Source organism: Zootoca vivipara, chromosome 9 (genome assembly GCF_963506605.1).
Source record: "Zootoca vivipara chromosome 9, rZooViv1.1, whole genome shotgun sequence".
Taxonomy (NCBI): Eukaryota; Metazoa; Chordata; class Lepidosauria; order Squamata; family Lacertidae; genus Zootoca; species Zootoca vivipara.
The window spans coordinates 36,061,372-36,080,102 of record NC_083284.1 but is presented as its reverse complement, the minus strand read 5'-3'; the positions used below and the strand labels follow the sequence as shown (position 1 = coordinate 36,080,102).

General features: G+C 40.3%; 1 protein-coding gene across 12 annotated transcripts in view; it reads left to right on the top strand.

Annotated features, from left to right (window-relative positions):
• INPP4B (inositol polyphosphate-4-phosphatase type II B) overlaps window positions 1–18,731 on the top strand; it is a 267,689-nt gene that overhangs the window by 166,057 nt on the left and 82,901 nt on the right. For all 12 annotated transcript variants that reach the window (XM_035113742.2, XM_060278622.1, XM_060278620.1 and 9 more), the window contains 3 exons: window positions 6,738–6,849; window positions 9,864–9,936; window positions 17,417–17,564. In XM_035113742.2, coding sequence (XP_034969633.1) covers window positions 6,738–6,849; window positions 9,864–9,936; window positions 17,417–17,564 — 333 coding nt within the window. The remainder of the gene's footprint in view (window positions 1–6,737; window positions 6,850–9,863; window positions 9,937–17,416; window positions 17,565–18,731) is intronic.

Sequence of the window (18,731 nt, the reverse complement as noted above, 5' to 3'; positions counted from 1 at the left end):
TGTATACGTGCTTCCATCCCATGGAACTGTTGGTTTGTTGGGTTTTTGGGGTGGGGTGGGGGGTTGGTAATAAATAATAACTTGCTTAATTCCATATGTTTATCCATACAGACCTGGATACATTTTTGGTTTAGGGACTGGAGTCTGAATTTGGAAAGCATGAATATTTGAATAATTTCTTTTTTTAACAAATCAAATTTTGCAGGGATCTATAGTGAATTGAAGCTAAGTTGCAAACTCATTTTATTTTATGTTTTAAAAAAGGAGAACAAAGTTATAATGATGGAGGAAGAGCTACACAATTGTTAGGAACCAGAACAGTACCCATCTGGACCAATTGCACCAGATTATAGTGCATTAATTAAATACAGGCTTTTACATTATCTCTTCCTCTTTCCTCAAAGAATTGGACCCAATAACTGTCTAATCAAGAAAGGAGCTGTGGAGGGCAGATGACTCACATCTTAGCTAATAGACGTGTACAAATTATCTATATTCCAGGCTCTGCTAGAGCAATGATGGCAATGAGTAATTTGTTCCTAACAGCTGCAATTATGTCTGCAAAGTGCCATCTTACGGAGTTCTTCTTGGTGATCAATGACTTGGTCAGTCAGCATTATATCTACTGAGATGCCAATGAGTTTAGCATCTCCTTTGCAGGCAAAAGGATATCTATTTGACTGCACTTGGGGGCCGCTTTTTAAATACACTCAGAATTTGAGAGGCTGGGGACACAGTCTTGCCCTGATTATTAGATCAGTTTCAGTTGGTCTTGCCCTCTCTGAGTGATGAAAGCAGATGGAACAGGACCTCACTGCTTACTAGCCGGGATAGATATATGCCCAATGAGCTAATGGTATCTCTCATATGCCCCAAATTCAAACTTACTTGATTTTCCAAAAAACCCAGAGATCAATAATAACAATAAAAATGGATAGCTATATATTGTTTATGCTGCTGTTCAGTTCCAGTTTAAATACTGTACTTGATGGGTTTTGTGTGCTGCTTAGGCCAACTGATTTTTAGTACCTCCTGTAGTACATGTTTAAGATATATACTGTACATCTTTATGGGCTGTGGCTAAGTGTTAGAGCACATGGTTTGCATGCAGCAGGTTCCAAGTTCAACCCCAGGCATTTCCAGATAGGGCTGGAAGACACTGCCAGTCAATAGAGTTAACACACAGCTAATTGGACCAGTGGTCCAACTCGGTATAAAGCAGCTTCTGCTTTATTTCTTTATTTTTGAGATACAACATGAAATTGAGAAGCTGTGGTTCAGAGATTCAAATAATTCAGATAGCATTGAATACGAATCATATTGTGCATGCTTAATTGATGGCTAGGTTTTCAAAACACCTGCAGGTTTTTTTAAATGCATGTTTATTCCTTAGGAAATGCAATTAATATGGGGCTCTGCACTCTTTTTCTCCTCACAAATCAACTTTATTCATTCAGTTATATACAGCTAACATAGTTGTTTCTGGAAGTGACAAGCCAAAGTGAAGCAGATGGGAGTCATCTTGGCTCTATATACTTGGCAAAACATTAGAAAAGTGGAGATGAACTTTGGCAAAGTGTGTAATAGCATTTTATATTAGGGTGAACAAAAGGAATAGTAAAATCTGTTCAATGACATTTTATTTATCACTAGAACTATCTGGAAGCAGAAAAGCTGCAAAGGGTTTCACAGTTTTAATTGGTGAATCTGCATGGAAATGGTGGTTTACAGAATGAATTAAGGATTTTGCAATAAAAATAAAAACCTGTTCTTTTCATCAAGGATTGCTGCTAAGAGCAATGTACGTATATATTTTATTAGACTGCAGGATTTTGTTGTGTGTATTGTGTTATGAGGGAGGGTAATGCTTGTGAAAGCCTGAGTGTCATAACTCAGTATGAACATGCAAATATGCCATCAGCTTTTCTTTTTTCTCTGGGTTCCTAAGTGGAGTGAGTGGAATAATGATTGGCAACAGGGGAGTGTGATGGAATTCTGGGCAGAGTTAAGAGTGAATAACAGGTAGAGCAGGCACCCCCAAACTTTGGCCCTCCAGATGTTTTGGACTGCAATTCCCATCTTCCCCGACCACTGGTCCCGTTAGCTAGGGATCATGGGAGTTGTAGGCCAAAACATCTGGAGGGCCGCAGTTTGGGGATGCCTGAGGTAGAGCGTGCTGCTTGGAAAGTGAAAGTTCAAAAAGAGAGTGACTGAGGAGACAAGGAAAAGGATGAAATGAGATAAGAGAAAGAGAGCAAGTGAAAGTATATGTAAAAGAGTTAGCATGGCTGATAAGAAAAAGTTAGTTATTATAATTCTGGTTACAGGTAGGTAGCCGTGTTGGTCTGGATCGAAGTAAAATAAAAAAATTCCTTCAGTAGCACCTTAAAGACCAACTAAGTTTTTATTTTGGTATGAGCTTTCGTGTGCACGCACACTTCTTCAGATATCTTCAGATATCTGAAGAAGTGTGCGTGCACACGAAAGCTCATACCAAAATAAAAACTTAGTTGGTCTTTAAGGTGCTACTGAAGGAATTTTTTTATTTTAGTTATTATAAGATAGGATACTCTGAATACTCCATATAAAGTGGTACCTCTGGTTAAGAACTTAATTCGTTCCGTAGGTCCGTTCTTAACCTAAAACTGTTCTTAACCTGAAGCACCACTTTAGCCGATTTCTGTTCTCATCCTGAAGCAAATTTCTTAACCCAAGGTACTATTTCTGGGTTAGCGGAGTCTGTAACATGAAGCGTTTGTAACCTGAAGCGTTTGTAACCCGAGGTACCACTGTAAAGTGATTCATTGCTTCAGGAATCTTGTTCTCCAGGTTCTTGTTTGGGGAAAAGGGAGTGAAATTTTAGGGCTTGCATGTAAGCTGGAAGGAAGAAAGAGCTGTATTAGGTGGAAGGGTGAGTCAGTGGACTGAAATAGTCTAAAGGAAATCAACAGATATGTGGCAGATTTTGGTGGAATTGAAGAAGGCAAAAGAGCAGCAAGCTAATATGGAAGAGAGATTCCACAAATAATAATAATTATAATTATAATTATAATTATAATTATAATTATAATAATTATTATTATTATTATTATTTATATCCCGCCCATCTGGATGGGTTTCCCCAACCACTCTGGGCGGCTTCCAACAAAAGATTAAAAATACATTAAAACATCAGTCACTAAAAACCTCCCTTAGCAGGGCTGCCTTCAGATGTCTTCTAAAAGTCAGATAGTTGTTTATATCTTTGACATCTGATGGGAGGGCATTCCACAGGGCGGGCGCCACTACCAAGCCGGCCCTCTGCCTGGTTCCCTATAACTTCGCTTCATGAGGTGAGGGAACCGCCGGAAGGCCCTCGGCGCTGGACCTCAGTGTCCAGGTTGAACGATGGGGGTGGAGACGTTCGTAAATGTACTGGGAGCCAATGTAGGTCTAAATTATACAAGAGTATTACCAGGTCTGTGCAGAGCTTGTCTGAGGCCTGGGGTGGAAGTCCTGTTTGAATAAAATTACGGGGGGGGGGGGAATCAGCTGGTCCCTGTCAGGGCCCCTCAACCAGCTTAGCCTACTTAGACTCAGGGCAAGTGTACTCACCTCCCCACCCCCACCTCTGCACAGGTCTGAGTATTGCTAGTAAATAGGAGGAGAAATCACAATAAATTTACTCATGTTTTATAGGGGTTGCACAGATTTCTGAATGAGGCAGGTGAAGCTAAGAAAAAATCACATAGTATTATTTGGCTGAGATTGAACAATCAAAGGCTGTAATGGAAAAAGAATTGAAGGAAATGATTAAGCAAGCTGAAGAAAGTGTTGGACGATGCAATTTTGTTTTGTTTTGGCCACCAAGTATTAAATGAGCATCTTAGGGGAGGGGCTGTGTTTGTTGTGTTGCTCCATGAGCTTGCGGGCAACTTTGATTCAGAGACTTTAGATAGTAACTTAATTGTGGTGAAGGGGGAAAGCAGACTTTAGCATTGAGTGCCCATCCTCCCTTGAGAGAGATTAAAGCCCCGAGGAAACAGCTGCAAAAGCAAACACAATTCCTGTTGAAAGTCTGAATAACTGCAAAGCCAGCAAAAGAGATTGTCAAATTCTCGTTTATAGTTGCGACAAAGAATTCTGTGTTACTTTCAGGCCTGCAACCAGCTAAAATGCAGGAGAAAAAAAACACAGAAAAGGTAGCTGTGTGTAAAAATCACAAGGAACAGTTCTGATTAAGGGGAAAATAAACTCTTCCAAAAGTGGTAACAAAGATTAATCAGAGCTGTACAAAAAGTCTGTGGAAAACTCAACACAGAAAATTCTTACAAGCAGCAAAAAATGAAGGCATCTGGGAGGGTGCAAGCCCTGCTTGTGTGAAAATGAGATTAAGCTAAAATGGAGTCCAGTGAAGAATTAAATATTTCTGTTCCACCAACACATCTTCCTGCTTGCTGATATGTTCATTTTCTTCCCTCCTTCACTTACAACTGAGATTTGGTTCTGTATTGATAAATCTGTCTTTTTCCTCATTTCACAAGGTAGGGAGCCCTGCTTTCCAATGGGAAATAGGCTATTTATGAGCCACAGTACTGAACCAAGTATTTATTCCATTCCATTCCATAGCTGTGTAGAACTTGTTCTCAGTACGCTTGGACTCTTAAAACAGCATCAAACAATGGGAACAATCTCAGACAATAAAAAGACAAGGTGAATTTGCAGGTGTTTTTTTTTCTAAGTATCCTAGATGATGGCTTTTCTCAGTTGCATTGACTGATTAGATCTAATACAGCTTTACAACCTGCAGAATAACTCTTCGAACAATTCATATGGGCAATGACCATATTTCTGCTTTGCTTTACCATATACTTCTTGATTGTTTTCATGCATGAGGATAGCAATGACAGTAGACAGAAATCTCAAAAGTCTATAAATGAAAATAAAAATATAACCTATCAGCATAAAACCATTATGAAGGTGATTCAAAAGTTATGGTATATCTCACATACATGACTTATCTAAATTTACGTTACGGTTCTAAGTGTACTCTAATCACATCACTTCTGGTAATGCCTTGTGAACTTCTTGATCAATAAATCATGAACATCTAAGTTGTTCCTTGTTAAATAAATTACTTATTCTGTTTTTTGGGAGTGGATGTGTTTGCTGCAAAAGAGAAACAGAGAGAAGATTGCATTTGTAGCCTTATGGTATATGATTGGCAGGCTACATACAGCTTCATTGCATCTGAAATTCATAGCAACCGACAGGATTAAACCTGTGACAGTCTGTAATCCATAGTTTAATAGCTGAATATTTAATGCAAACTGGCAATGAGTCAGAAGTTAAGCAATTTCATCAAAACATTATAATCTGCTGTAAACTGACAGTTTTGACCAATGCATCTGTTGTGGCAACTGGGATTTTTAAAGGTATATGTGAGCTAGCAACCACTCTTTGTTTTTGCATATTCACATTCTCCTTGCACAAACAGATTGCTTGGTTAGTGAAGCCTCTTTTATTAGTGCTAGTTGTGAAGGGAGGGAGGCAGAGAGGTATAATAAGGTCAATAATACAAATTAAAGGGGGACTTTCCATAATAGTTTAAAACAGAAGTAGGAAGCCAAAATGTAATATTCATGATTTGCTATTACAGATTAACTGGTGAGATTTAGTCCTTTATCATATGCTACCAGTCAGGGATGCTGGGCTAAGAGATCCGCAGAAGTCCAGAGCTGTCATCTCTTATTCCTGCCTATGGTGTTGTGTAATAGCATTACAACCCACCTTATAGGTTCAGATTTTGGAAAACTCTTCCATATGTTAATTGATTGTGTTTAATGTGGAGGACTGATTTCTGTGTGCATAGTGTGCATCATGATGCCATGAAATCAAATTATGGCAAAAATGTAGATGTGATTTCTGCTTTAAAATCTGATGTTGGTCTTGCCCACAGGGAAATGCACCCTCTCTATTTATAACATTGAAATTCTGTATTCTCCTTGGTATCCGAAGGACTGCCTTCTCCTGCAGGAACCTGCCTGTTTTGTTAATATTTTCTCTAAAGGTGGTTCTCTGGTTGCTACTGCCAGCTAAGGAACAATGGATGGCTACCAAACAGGAACTTTTCATTGTGGCACCCAGACTGTGGAACTCCCTGCTGAATGATATAGCTGCAATACAACTTTTATTACTGTCTTTTAGGCACCGGTTGAATTCCATCCAGTTGTCTGGAGCATATTGCATTGTACTACAGAAAATGACTGCTGAGATTTAAACATCGGTTTATGTTTTTTTTTAAGTGTTCATTTCTTTTATAAATTAATTACTTCTGATATACATTCTGAAACCATGCAGACCAAATTACAGTTGGGGGGTTTCTGAGTCAGTAACTTACAAATTACAGTACAAGTTCCTTCAATACTGCATCTTAACTCCACCCTTGTAGAGACAGAAATGTAGTTAGTTGCTGCTGATAACATTTGTGATGTTAGTGTTTTTTCTTCTGTTCCGATCCGTACAATAATGTGATATGGGATTATAAATTCTAAAAGTGAGGCTGGATACAGTGAGCCTTACTTTTTCACCTTTCGCAGAATTTCAAAATGTATACAGTGTAGGTTCATCTTTTAAAGCAGCCGTTGCAAATAACGATTTGTCCACTAGTTTTCAGACTGAAGGAAATGGATGTAATTAGTTACTGCCACACGAGCAAAAAATTAAATCTTCCCTCCCTCTCTCCATTTTTTTTTCAGGAGTACGGATGGTGGGAAAACATTTGGCACTATAGATGTCAGCCTTGTGAAGATGGGGGAGGCAGAGAATGGGGAGGCAGATCACATCACAACAGATGTGCAGGGACAAAAGGTAGGAACCCAGCTCAGTGCACAAATTAAATTAGAATGATCAGATATGCCAGATGCCTATGTATTAGTATGGTCACAGTAGACTTTTAAGTTTGCATTTGCAAATTAAAATGAAGGAACTACTCTATAGAATAAAGCATGAGGCCGAGTGTTCAACTCTCCTAACTAAAAATACACTGAAATGGAACAGTTTTGTTACAGAACTTTAACTCACATTTTGTTAGATCAAAATTACTAATTTAAAAATCAATCAAGCATAATTAGTTCAGTGTGAGAAATTTGGATAGGTTGCGTCCCTGTTTTCCACCCCTCTCAAGTGCTACTCAGTACAGAAAGCAAGCTTTAAATAATAGTCTTCTAAAGAAAAAATTGTCAGCTAGCTGAGGTTCAGTTTTGGTAGGAGTGCTTTGCTTCCAGGATTCTGATGAAGAATCAGTTTAATTTTTCAAATGATTCCTTTACTAATTTGAAAAAAGACTCGCCTTATGATTATCCATATTTGGACCAAAAAATATAACAACTCTGTTGAATATTTTGAGGCATTGCGCTAAGTGAGAATGGAACATTTCTTCTCTGGCTCAAATTAAAATTGAAGTGGTTAAAAAAAATGGAGTGTGTATGTGAGCAATGTTCACCGTACAGTATTTGAAACAAGCGTTGTGAACCTGCCTAAAAATCATTTCTGTCCTAGAAAATACAAGTCTGGAAGAAATCTCTAATTGTAATGACAATGATTTTCAGTTGATAGCATAGCAACATGGTGCTCCTGAACTAATGAAAAATATATGTGACGCACTCAGAGTAATCTGAGTAATCCACTTCTGGTTTTTTGTAACAATAACCCTCCTTTGAAACATGTACCTCTGATTCTTTTCTTTGTTACTGTTACCTTTGATCTGAAATGAATTGTGTTCAATTCCATATAATGAATTGCAGGTAAGATGTCAATCTTAATAGAAAGATGCAGTAGAAATTTATCATGTGCCCAAAACTTTCACATTGAATGCAAGGGGGGTGGGGAGAAAACATGGCAATTAATTCGTCTTCCTGGATTCACTTGTTTATCTTTGCTTCCTGTTTTACAGAATTAGCAGCAATAGTGTTTTCAATATTTAATTCTGTTTCAATGGGGATTGTAGGTAGGGATGGGAGAGAAATTCACTGAGCAAATTTGCACTTCCTGAACCAATACCCAAAACACAGCTCTCCTTTGAAATTAACATGTCACTGAATTTTGTAACGGCCAACCAAAGAATGCATACAAAAATAAAAATAATCAGTGAAGATCATGCACAAAAATGCATTCTAATAGTGGGAAATCACTTGTAAAAATGTTGCATAAATTGACAACATTGCATATATATGTACATACAGTGTTAGAAACTAATACTGTATATGAAAGCTAGGAGCTAAATGGCACCTTAAACATAGGCTATGGGCACAACAACGGAATGTCTAGGTGGATTTTTAAAATAACAAGAATACAAAGCTGAAAATGAATGAACTGCAGCTAAAATATTATGTTCATTTTTCACATGGTCTAGTCCTTTGCCTGTCCACCCCACTAATATTTTTAAGAGGGTCTCTTCTCCAGTGTTCAGAGAGTCGTTGGAAGTGGGGAGGCAGAAGAAGGTCCTCATTTCCTTCCACTCTGCAGGTTTAATCTGAAATCTTAGGTGCAGTACCGCGGCCAGAGCTCAGAAACTGCTTGCGCTGATATTCTTCCCTGTCGCAAAATGCGCCTAGAACAATGGGAGTTTCGAACCCTGTGTACATATATTGTAAGAAATACACATGAAAGTACACCCGCATTTTTGTGTGAACTTCTTTTAATAGTAAATTTAAGTGGAAATGGGGTGAAGTAAATTTAAGATTTGGGAAAAACAAGACTCCAAAATTGACAGAATAATCAGTCTCTAGTTTTGGCACTTAAAATTGGCTAGCAGGAATGTTGTTGAATTCTCCCCTAGCCCCCAATCACTGAATGCCTTTCTGACTTTCACGGTATATAAATGAGGCTGGGAAAGGGATGTGAGCATTTTACCCCAGCCCTAGGAAGTGGGTAATTCCAGTTCTTCCTGTTTTAGGGAACATTCTACTTGATTTAAGATGCACCTCTGTGATTGATACAATAGCAAGAAAGTTATGGACAGTTGTCTTTCTCTCAGACAATTGGCTGCCATCTCCTTCGTGCTCCTGAGTTGACACAGCAGCTTTATGTAGGTAAAAACATAATGTTTTTAAATTGGTTTAAGAAGATTATCTTTCAGACAATGTAATAGGGGAAATCATGATCAAGCCCCAACATGTTGATTCCCAGGATATACTTCAACAACATAAGTGAGGTCACTTATCCTGCCAATTACTTTTTGAAAACATGCTTTCTTCAGTGAATAAGGAGGAAAATGAATGTGAGCTATGAATTAGCCCAGGAGGCTGAGGGGATGGAGTTTTTTGTTTTTTTTTAAGGATTGGGAACAAATGGAGCCATGACACTGTAACAATGAGGGACTGGTGAAACAAGATAAAATGAATGCATCTCTGAATGCCTATTTCAAAGTACTGTACCCTTCTTATAGCTCCATAGTGGAGGGCTTTGGATGCTTTGAATGGAACATTTTGTAGCACAGTAATGGAGCCTGATGTAATTTATCTGAGAAAGTTTATGAGTTCAGTTGCTGAACTGCCTTGCCAGGTTTTCCAATCACTAGGAGGCTTATAAGTGCTTCTAGTTTAATGTACTTACATTCACCCTTCAGATCTTTGTGCAAAGTTTGGGAGTGAAGGGGTAGGGCTGGCGAGCAAAGGAAATGTTGAAGTGGAACCAGCATGCACGGTCCTGATCTGCTACTCACTTTATATGCACACATGATCACTTGTTGCCCTCACACCTGAAGAGGGCTGGAGTACACTTGCTGTGTGTTGTGCCAATTTCAGTGTGTTTTATGACTCTTTTATACTTTATATGATGAATCCTCTCATAACATTCTAAATGTTTTAACTTTTGTTTTGTAGTGTGCCTTGGTTTATGAGTGTACATCTCCAGAAAACACCAGTAGTAAAGACAATTTACCTTTATTAAACGCAGGTATGTGTGCTAAGTCTATAATGATGGAAATAATTAATGTTCTATGCTACGTATATGCTACATGTATATAATTATGAGAAGGAGTTGGGCCCCCATGCTCATATGGTTTCTAACAAGAACCCGTTTATGAGCCAGTGTTTTTCAGCGACCTGGCTCCTGGGTAATATTCAACTTCATATTGAATCATATTTCCATAAATTAGCACCATACAAGAACTCGATCCATTCTGATGATATGTTAATTCTAAGAGAGTTAGAAGTTTTTATTCATTCATTCATTATAGGTAATAACACAATTAAACTGTAAATATAAATGAAACATAATAAACTAAAAGGCCACAAAGCCACAAAAGCATCATAAAACAGCCAGCCAGATTAAAAATGTATGTTAAAAACTTAGGAAAATGAAAAGGTTTTTGCCACTACAAGCTTTCCAGATGAACCTCTTTGGGTACAACTTATTTGGGCATGATTAATAATAATAATAATAATAATAATAATAATAATAATAATAATATAATAGTTTATTTATACCCCGCCCATCTGGCCAGGTTCCCCCAGCCACTCTGGGTGGCTTCCAACAAAATATTAAAATACAGAAATCCATCAAACATTAAAAGCTTCCCTAAACAGGGCTGCCTTGAGATGCCTTCTAAAGGTCTGGTAATTGTTGTTCTCTTTGACCTCTGGTGGGAGGGCATTCCACAGGGTGGGTGCCACTACCGAGAAGGCCCTCTGCCTGGTTCCCTGTAACTTGGCTTCTCGTAGCGAGGGAACCATCAGAAGGCCCTCGGCACTGGACCTCAGTGTCTGGGCAGAACAATGGGGGAGGAGACGCTGCTTCAGGTATACTGGACCGAGGCCATTTAGGGCTTTAAAGGTCAGCACCAACACTTTGAATTGTGCTCGGAAACGTACTGGGAGCCAATGTAGGTCTTTCAGGACCAGTGTTATGTGGTTTCAGCGGCTGCTCCCAGTCACCAGTCTAGCTGCCGCATTCTGGGTTAGTTGTAGTTTCCAGGTGACCTTCAAAGGTAGCCCAACATTGCAGTAGTCCAAGTGAGAGATAACTAGAGCATGCACCACTCTGGCGAGACAGTCTGCGGGCAGGTAGGGTCTCAGCCTGCGTACCAGATGGAGCTGATAAACATCTGCCCTGGACACAGAATTGTCCTGCGCCTCCATGGACAGCTGTGAGTCCAAAATGACTCCCAGGCTGCGCACCTGGTCCTTCAGGGGCACAGTTACCCCATTCAGGACCAGGGAATCCTCCACGACTGCCCGCCTCCTGTCCCCCACAAACAGTACTTCTGTCTTGTCGGGATTCAATCTCAATCTGTTAGCCACCATCCATCCTCCAACCGCCTCCAGGCACTCACATAGGACCTTCACCGCCTTCAGGGGTACCACCACTGAAAAGTCCTCTCTGGTGGGTACCTGCTTCACCTCAAGTGGTGGAGATACCTGCAGCAGGCCCTTCACTGAAGACCTAATGTATGGCTAGGTACATCTGAGACAGGCAGTCCTTTAAGTGTCTTGGTCCTAAACCCTGTAGTGCAAAGACCAGAACCTTTGAACTGAACCAGGAAACAGACTGAGAGCCATTGTCCCTGACATAACAGAGGCATAATGTAATAATAATCCTCAGTCCCTTTTAGTAATCTAGTGCATTCTGCACTAATGGCTAACTAGCACATGCAGGAGCCTAACTTGGACATTTCCAATGCATAGGTAACTGAGGGCAGGCTTATGTCTTTCTAGGTAAGGTTTACAACTGACATACCAGCCTAAGCTGGTAAAAGTACACGTACTTATTGTTGCAGAAGCATCCTGCACTTCCAGTGGGTGAAAGATGAATCAATGGGTGCCCCCAAGCTACAAACCTGTTGCTTCATGAGGAATACAACCCCGACTACCACAGGATTTACATCACTCATTTGATGAACCATACACCCAAAATACCTCTGACTTGCCTGGTTTCAGCTTTGGTTTATTGTCCCTCATGCAGACCATTATTGCAGCCGTAATTAAATTCCTTACTAGCAGTTAGCTTTGACCTGTGCTGTAATTTATCACTGCATCCAGGTGATACGGTGTATGCATTTCCCATCTGTTCTGCTTTGCCTGTAATGTATTTACTTTTGTATATGTATTGAAAGACGGGAATTGCAGCAGTAGCTGGCCATACATACCGAGAGTTATTGTGTTTATACACTGCATTTCAGTGTCTTGAACAGTTTATTGTTATTGTTTACAATTCTGGAAGTAGATAGGGGGCTGGGGACACATGCTTACATGTTTGGCTTTTTTTTAAAAAAAAATCTCTAAAGCTTAAAGGCCTTTGGCATTGTTCTTGATCACTCTTAATATATGAAGCTCAAGCTCCAAGTGAGTTATGAAGTAGTGACTAAGAGTCGGAATGAAGTATCAATGGTTAATCTCATAGATGCTCATAACTATTTTATTTTTATCTCGAGACATTTTGGTTTTTACTGCTATTCATATATAAAGCTAGAATCTTAAAATTAAAATAATATATTTTCTCTCTGTGTGTGTGTGTTATGAAAATGTGATCTTTTTAAAATGAAAATGAAAGGAACAAAATGTTAGAAAGGTAATGGGCATGTTAGAGGAAGTGGAGTGCCTCTGATGATCTTGCCTTTTTGCTGCTCCTTTCCAGAAACCTGTGCTGCCTGAAGTGATGCAACACTATATATATATATATATATTTATATATAGACGTTTTCTTTGAACTTCATTTTTTAGTAGTATATATGAATCATTAGTAACTTTTTGTGTTGCATATATTTCATGGATCAAAATGTGGGTTAGTATCTATTAGGAAACATTATGTCCCACAGGAGTGAGCAATATTACAATAGGTTAATGAGGCTATTTGTTTCAGAGATCATATGTAATGGGTTGTGTTCTGAGAACCCACATAAAGGACCTGAACTAGGATTCTACAGTAGGCTAAGGCAGGCATTGGCAAACTCAGCCCTCCAGCTGTTTTTGGACTACAACTCCCATCATCCCTATCTAACAGGACCAGTGGTCAGGGATGATGGGAGTTGTAGTCCCAAAACATCTGGAGGGCCAAGTTTGCCTGGGCTAAGGTGATGCCCTTCCTGCAAATAGACTGCTGCAAACATGGGGCTCATCCAACACTTCCCTTTGTCCCATGATTTCTTCCACTTGGTCCATGACTTCTGGGCACAGGTCCAAGAGTTCTTTCCTGTGTCCCAATACTTTTCCCAAGAAAATTTGCTGCTTACCGCTGAATCGGAACACACATCAATCCACACACACACACACCCTTAAATTTACATTTTCTCTGATTCAGCAGTAAACAGTGGGTTTTCCTGGGGAAAACAGTGGGACAAAAGAAAAAATATCTCAGACCTGTGTTTAGAAGTATGGACCAAACGGAAGTCTCGTTGAGCCCAACATTTCAAAAGCAGCCAAAGATCTGAGAGAGCCTGAAGGACGTGCAAGTCTCTAAATACCCACATGTAAAGCTTTAAAACTGTGTTCTAGTATCTGGTAGCAAGGATAGAAGTTGGGTGTGCAGCAGAGGTTCGTCATTTTCAAATAAATCCATCATTTTTATTGTTCATGGGGTGGAGAGGAGACAGCAAGGGAGTTAGCCACTTTTGATGTCCCCTCCACACCTTCAAAGCAACACCTAGGAAGAGGTTATTCAAGCCTTAAGTAGACAGAGAGCAAAGGGGCATCACTTGCTTAAGTTGTTACTCCATAGGTATCTATGAAAGGTCTGTGTGGTTCTTGAGGAGAGACAAGAACTGATGTAACTGGCTCGCCTCACGATAAAGTCTGAACAGGTAGGTAGCTGTGTTGGTCTGCCGTAGTCTGAACAAAATTAAAAAAATTCCTTCCAGTAGCACCTTAGAGACCAACTAAGTTTGTCATTGGTATGAGCTTTCATGTGCATGCACACTTCTTCAGATACACTGAAACAGAAGACACCAGACTCTTATATATAGTGAGGAGTTGGGGAGGGGGTATTACTCAGAAGGGTGGTGGGAATGGGTGATTGGCTGATAGGTATGGTAAACCTGTTGACGACTGTTAACGACTCCCATTGGTCTTACAGGAAAAAGCAAGGGGTGAGATGGCTAAAAATAGCTTTGACATGTGCATGCACACAAAAGCTCACACCAATGACAAACTTAGTCTCTAAGGTGCTACTGGAAGGAATTTTTTAATTTTGTTTCGAAAGATATGGAGGTCTCGTACACCCCAGGTAGTGTGGTTGCTGACCTTGAGCCAGACATCTTGGAGAGTGAAGTCAAATGGGCCTTAGAAAGCACTGCTAATAACAAAGCCAGTGGAAGTGATGATATTCCAGCTGAACTATTTAAAATTTTAAAAGATGATGCTGTTAAGGTGCTACACCCAATATGCAAGCAAGTTTGGAAAACTCAGCAATGGCCAGAGGATTGGAGAAGATCAGTCTACATCCCAATTCCAAAGAAGGGCAGTGCCAAAGAATGCTCCAACTACCGCACAATTGCGCTCATTTCACACGCTAGCAAGGTTATGCTTAAAATTCTACAAGGCAGGCTTAGGCAGTATGTGGACCGAGAACTCCCAGAAGTGCAAGCTGGATTTCGAAAGGGCAGAGGAACCAGAGACCAAATAGCAAACATGCGCTGGATTATGGAGAAAGCTAGAGAGTTCCAGAAAAACGTCTACTTCTGCTTCATTGACTATGCAAAAGCCTTTGACTGTGTCGACCACAGCAAACTATGGCAAGTTCTTAAAGAAATGGGAGTGCCTGATCACCTCATCTGTCTCCTGAGAAATCTCTATGTGGGACAAGAAGCTACAGTTAGAACTGGATATGGAACAACTGATTGGTTCAAAATTGGGAAAGGAGTACGACAAGGTTGTATATTGTCTCCCTGCTTATTTAACTTATATGCAGAATTCATCATGCGAAAGGCTGGACTAGATGAATCCCAAGCAGGAATTAAGATTGCCGGAAGAAATATCAACAACCTCAGATATGCAGATGACACAACCTTGATGGCAGAAAGTGAGGAGGAATTAAAGAACCTTTTAATGAGGGTGAAAGAGGAGAGCGCAAAATATGGTCTGAAGCTCAACATCAAAAAAACCAAGATCATGGCCACTGGTCCCATCACCTCCTGGCAAATAGAAGGGGAAGAAATGGAGGCAGTGAGAGATTTTACTTTCTTGGGCTCCTTGATCACTGCAGATGGTGACAGCAGTCACGAAATTAAAAGACGCCTGCTTCTTGGGAGAAAAGCAATGACAAACCTAGACAGCATCTTAAAAAGCAGAGACATCACCTTGCCGACAAAGGTACGTATAGTTAAAGCTATGGTTTTCCCAGTAGTGATGTATGGAAGTGAGAGCTGGACCATAAAGAAGGCTGATCGCCGAAGAATTGATGCTTTTGAATTATGGTGCTGGAGGAGACTCTTGAGAGTCCCATGGACTGCTAGAAGATCAAACCTATCCATTCTTAAGGAAATCAGCCCTGAGTGCTCCCTGGAAGGACAGATCGTGAAGCTGAGGCTCCAATACTTTGGCCACCTCATGAGAAGAGAAGAATCCTTGGAAAAGACCCTGATGTTGGGAAAGATTGAGGGCACTAGGAGAAGGGGACGACAGAGGACAAGGTGGTTGGACAGTGTTCTCGAAGCTACGAACATGAGTTTGACCAAACTACGGGAGGCAGTGCAAGACAGGAGTGCCTGGCGTGCTATGGTCCATGGGGTCACGAAGAGTCGGACACGACTAAACGACTAAACAACAACAATGGTCAGATATTTAAAATATGTGTCTTGCAGAGATAACAAGCCTATATTTCCTAAACACTGTTGGTCCCTCCAAGCATAGCAGCTGAGATTTTGAATAATTGACCTACAGTCCTGCTGCAGTTTGGAATTGAGCCAATTCAGCCTGTAGTTTAACTTCTTTTTTTCTTTGTTTATTGCATTTATATCCCACCTTTTTCTCTTAAGGAAGTCAAGGTGACGCACATGGTTCTGCACTCCTCATTTAATCCCCACAATTACCCTGTGAAGTAGGTTAGGCTAAAGAGGCAATCACTGGCCCAAGGCCACCCAGTGTGTTGCCAGAAAACAAGCTCTCTCTTATAGATTTTGACCAATATACACCTAGCAGACAATCCGCATAATAATTAGGGGACTTGAGTCAGATACAAGGAGTAAATAAATTTCTCTCAGTAATTGGAAATCACAGTAGAAATAAGTTTGAAATGTGGCTGAAATGTGCCGCTAACCTGACTACCCTAGGTTCAGAGACATTTCACAACTGCTGCAATTCAGTTGTAGCTCAGAAGCACCTTGGCTAGCTTTTGTGGACTCAAAAGCTTGGTTCATGCTTTATAAGGGTTTGTGTTTGCTTGTGTAGTTACACTAAGTCTGTCAAACTCTTAATTATGATCAAGATATCTTTGTCTTTGATGTTAAACTCTTCTTTCCCTTGGCTTCAGCCCTTTCTGTTTGTTCCTGGTTAAGGGGGAAAGAGTTTTACCAGGATGATATGCTGCACCAAACCTTGGCTTAGCTGCCCTGCCACACTAAGCTAAAAGGGTTGGGGAAGACCAAAGCAGGTGTGGGCTCTGCAGCACATCCATGTAGTCCTGGTAAGCTATGGTTTGGCTTTCCCGTGTTGTCCAAACAGGCTTGCCAATGAGAGCTTGCTAATGGATGGAAAGTTATCTCCCATAGTTGCTATGGCACTTGCAAGCCCATGGCCAAAGGAAAAAGGATTCCAAATCTAATACCTTGAATTAATGTCCCAATTTTTGAATATATGAACTAGCCCTGTTGGCAAGGGTCTGTGGATGAAACATACCATTTCCATTGTTGTTTATCTACAGCATAGCTAGTTTTATCAAACGATTTTGGAAAGTATAATGAGATTCTATGTGATGAGATCATTTTGAATCTGCACGGCTAGTAAAAAGAAACCAGCTGAACCACCACAAAAGTGCTTCAAAAGATGAAGTATATTTTATTTAAAGCAAAACAAAAAACAACAATGGATGTGGAGCCAGGAGAATATTATCATTCATAACACATGATCATAATGTCATCAGCTGCTCACTGAGATTTCACTGTTTATTTCTCAGCCAAGTTCTTATATCCTAGGAATCCGTGCCAGTAGTCCTGAGTTTTTAATCTTAGTGCAGCTGAGGTAATAAATCCAGCATCTAGTGTTCTAAGTAGAATTTAATTGTCTTTTGTTTGGGTAGCATAACTTAAGGGACTCTCCCTTTAATTTATTGAAATAAATTAAATAATAATAATAAATTAAATGCAGAATAGATTTATTTGTGGGGTTTAATTTTTAAAATACAGCGAGAAAGAGATAAATTACTTCGATAATAAACCACTGTGATAGCTTTTGAACAAAAATATAGCTGCGATTAAGCAACCCCATCATTTTTTTCCCTTTTGCAGTGTTAAAAAACCCGATCTGTAAGTTATATAGATTCCCCACTTCTGACAACAAGTGGATGTGTGTACGAGAACAGATGTCTGAGAGCACTCTTTCTTTTCATATTCCCAAGGAACTCATCAGCCTGCACATAAAGGAGGATATGAGAAGGTAAGGGAAACAGCATGAAAAAGTAAAAGCAAGCTATAAAACTGTCTTAATAACATTGGTAATAGAAGTTGAGTGAAATCCATGAGTTCACTGCTAGGAATCCACACAGTTTCAACCTGTTCAGTCTGCCAATGTTGGGACTGAGCTGCAGGCAGCTGCCACAGGTGAGCCCAGAGGACAAAGTCAGAAGCCCGAGCAGAGGAATGGTGGAGGCTGGCCTCTTAGGGCAAGTGGGGCACTGCCCCACCAACCTCGGCCAGCTCCCACCTGCCTTCTTATTTCCAACCAGCTCCAGAGGTGACACTAGCTATCAGTTTCATCTCAGCATTTCCCTCATAAAACTCAGCAGGGAAGAGAATGGGGACAAAGCTGGAAGGAGTTACTTCTGCCTGCCATTGGCTCCATTGCCTACACACCATACATTCAAAGCACATTTGTAGCACTTTGGCACCTGTGACTTCCCCCAAACAATCCTGGCTACTGTAGCTTACATCCCACAGAGCTACATTTCCCAGCATCCTTACCAAGTTGCAGTTCCCAGGATTATTTGGGGGGGGGAAGCCATATACTTAAAATGCACCATAAGCTTCACCTACTGTCGACCTACCTGCCTTCTGCCATACCTGTTCCAATGGTCACCAACAACCACTGCACAGAAAGGCCACTAAGACCCTGTTGCTCATGCAAGGTCCCAGTTGCAGTAGAGGTCTTTGGGTCCAATGGGCAGCAAAGTAGGTGAGGCAAGTCCATGGTGTGAGAATATTTCATTGCCAGAAAGATGTTCCAAGCTGCGGTTCTGATAGCTCAATGTGCAGGGCAGCTGCACAGAGAAAAGAAGGGCCCCAGTTTGAGCCTCAGGGGATCCTCACAGCTACTGGGAAGTTAAGACTTCTGTTGTTTATTGGCATGGAGCTGAGGTCTGTAGCCAGGAGATTTATGATAAAAGAGGTCTCTAAGAATACACAGAGACAGTTCGCCAAATGTGAGGCAACAAAAAGCTAAATACAAGTCTAATGTTGTAAAGCTTAGTGTTTTAATTTTAATTGAGCTAGATTGTAAATGCCTTCTGCTACTTATTTATTACTGTGTTTGTTTATAACATTTATGCCCTGCCTTTTAGTCAAAAAAGCTCTCCGGTGTCATTCAGACTGCAGTTTATTCATTTTC